Source organism: Panthera pardus, unplaced genomic scaffold (assembly GCF_024362965.1).
Source record: "Panthera pardus isolate Hobbes unplaced genomic scaffold, ASM2436296v1 HiC_scaffold_24, whole genome shotgun sequence".
Taxonomy (NCBI): domain Eukaryota; kingdom Metazoa; phylum Chordata; class Mammalia; order Carnivora; family Felidae; genus Panthera; species Panthera pardus.
The window spans coordinates 139,871,169-139,872,879 of NW_026526810.1; the positions used below are offsets into that span (position 1 = coordinate 139,871,169).

Sequence of the window (1,711 nt, forward strand, 5' to 3'; positions counted from 1 at the left end):
CTATGACAACCCAGTTGCTAATTCAGAGAGTTAATAGGTAAACACAGAATCATATAACCAGGGAGGCTCCCTGGGGAAACTGCTGTGTGGAGAGGAAGCCCCAGACCCTGACAGGAAAACTGCCTGTAACCTCCATCTGCACCTGCGCCTGGGAACACAAAGGAGAATTGTGCATAGTGTGCGCCCCCTGGTGGTGCTGATCCCCTCCTGCAGGGAGGTTTGTGTCTGGGCTCCCAGTGAGGTCCCCTCACTGTGTCTTTCGCACAGTAATATGTGGCCGTGTCCTCGGTCTTGAGGTTGTTCATCTGCAGATACAGCGTGTTCTTGGCGTTGTCTCTGGAGATGGTGAATCGGCCCTTCACGGAGTCTGCGTAGCCTGTGCTACCTCCACTACCACTAATTGCTGCGACCCACTGCAGCCCCTTCCCTGGAGCCTGGCGAACCCAGCCCATTGCATAGCTACTGAAGGTGAATCCAGAGGCCACACAGGTGAGTCTCAGGGACCCCCCCGGCTTCACCAGGTCTCCCCCAGACTCCACCAGCTGCACGTCACACTGGACACCTGCAGACACAAGACATCTTGGTCAGGAAACTGTCACACATCCACTGTCTCACTCATATCCATTCACAGACTCTGTGTCTCCCATTCACCATGAATTACCTTTTAAAAGAGCAACCAGGAACACCCAGCCCAGCACAAACTCCATGGTGAGGTGTGTGTGTTCTGTGCTGATCACAGAATGGGAACACCTGGGACTCCCGGGGCTGGGGCTCCTCTCCCAGCTGCAGAGTCTGGGATGGGCTGGTTTTATCAGCACAGAGAGGACCCCATTTGCATGTGCTCTGACATATATATCAAGCTCCAGTCTTAGATTTGATTCTTTAAAAGTGAACTACAGGGTTAGGGACGCACTTGTAGTTTAGTTTGTGTAGATGGTGCTGTGACAATTTGAATAATTGTATTCAGTGAGTACAGGTGTATTTGCAGTCCTGTGTGCATTTTTACAGGTCTTTTATCCACATAGATCATTTTCACTCTACAAGTGTTTTACATACTTTTTGAAGTTTAACCCAAAATACTTTATTCTGTGCCATTTTCACTTGTATAATTTTGTTATTTATTTTGCATGTATTTTCATGCTGGTGTGTAGAATCACAGGTGGTTTATTTTTATTTATTTTCTTTGTTCATTTTGCATCCTGCTCTTTTCCTCATTTAAAAAAACTGGTTCTAATATTTTTTTGTGGTATCTCTAGGGTTTTGTTATGTTTAAGATCAATGTCACCTGCAAACAAGTAATTTTCCTTCCTCCTTACTGATTTAAATGTCTTTTATTTTTTTTATTCCCTATTTTTTTCTGGTTATGTCTTCCAGTGGTAGGAGAAGAAGCTTTTCCCTTCTTTTCTTCTGGGATTTAGCCAGTGTAAGGATTCAATTTACATAAGACCTATCTACAGGAGAGAATAAATTTCATTTTGTAAGTGCATGGCCTTCCTAATGACATGACACCCAGAGAAAGGACAAAGCAGGTGGCACTTGTGTCTTTCAGACAAAAAAAACATTGGGTTTGGCAAGAGTTAAGTTTGGGGTATTATGTTAGTCACCAAGTAAGTAGGTTTGTTTGCATCGCCTTCTTGTCCCTGTGTTCCTTATTCTGGTGCTAACGATGGTTCTTCCCTCTTGGTACACGGGAGGGAGATTTATATCCTGC

The 1,711-nt window shown here is 44.9% G+C and overlaps 1 gene segment (V, D, J or C); it reads right to left on the reverse strand.

The window, feature by feature from the left end:
• Positions 1 to 212: 212 nt before the first annotated feature.
• Positions 213 to 790, reverse strand: LOC128773096 (immunoglobulin heavy variable 3-23-like; the record flags this gene model as incomplete). The annotated part of the segment is given in 2 exon segments: positions 213 to 562; positions 662 to 790. Coding segments are annotated over 2 exon segments (396 nt in total), but the record flags the coding sequence as incomplete, so codon positions are not given.
• Between the last annotated feature and the right edge of the window lie 921 nt (positions 791 to 1,711).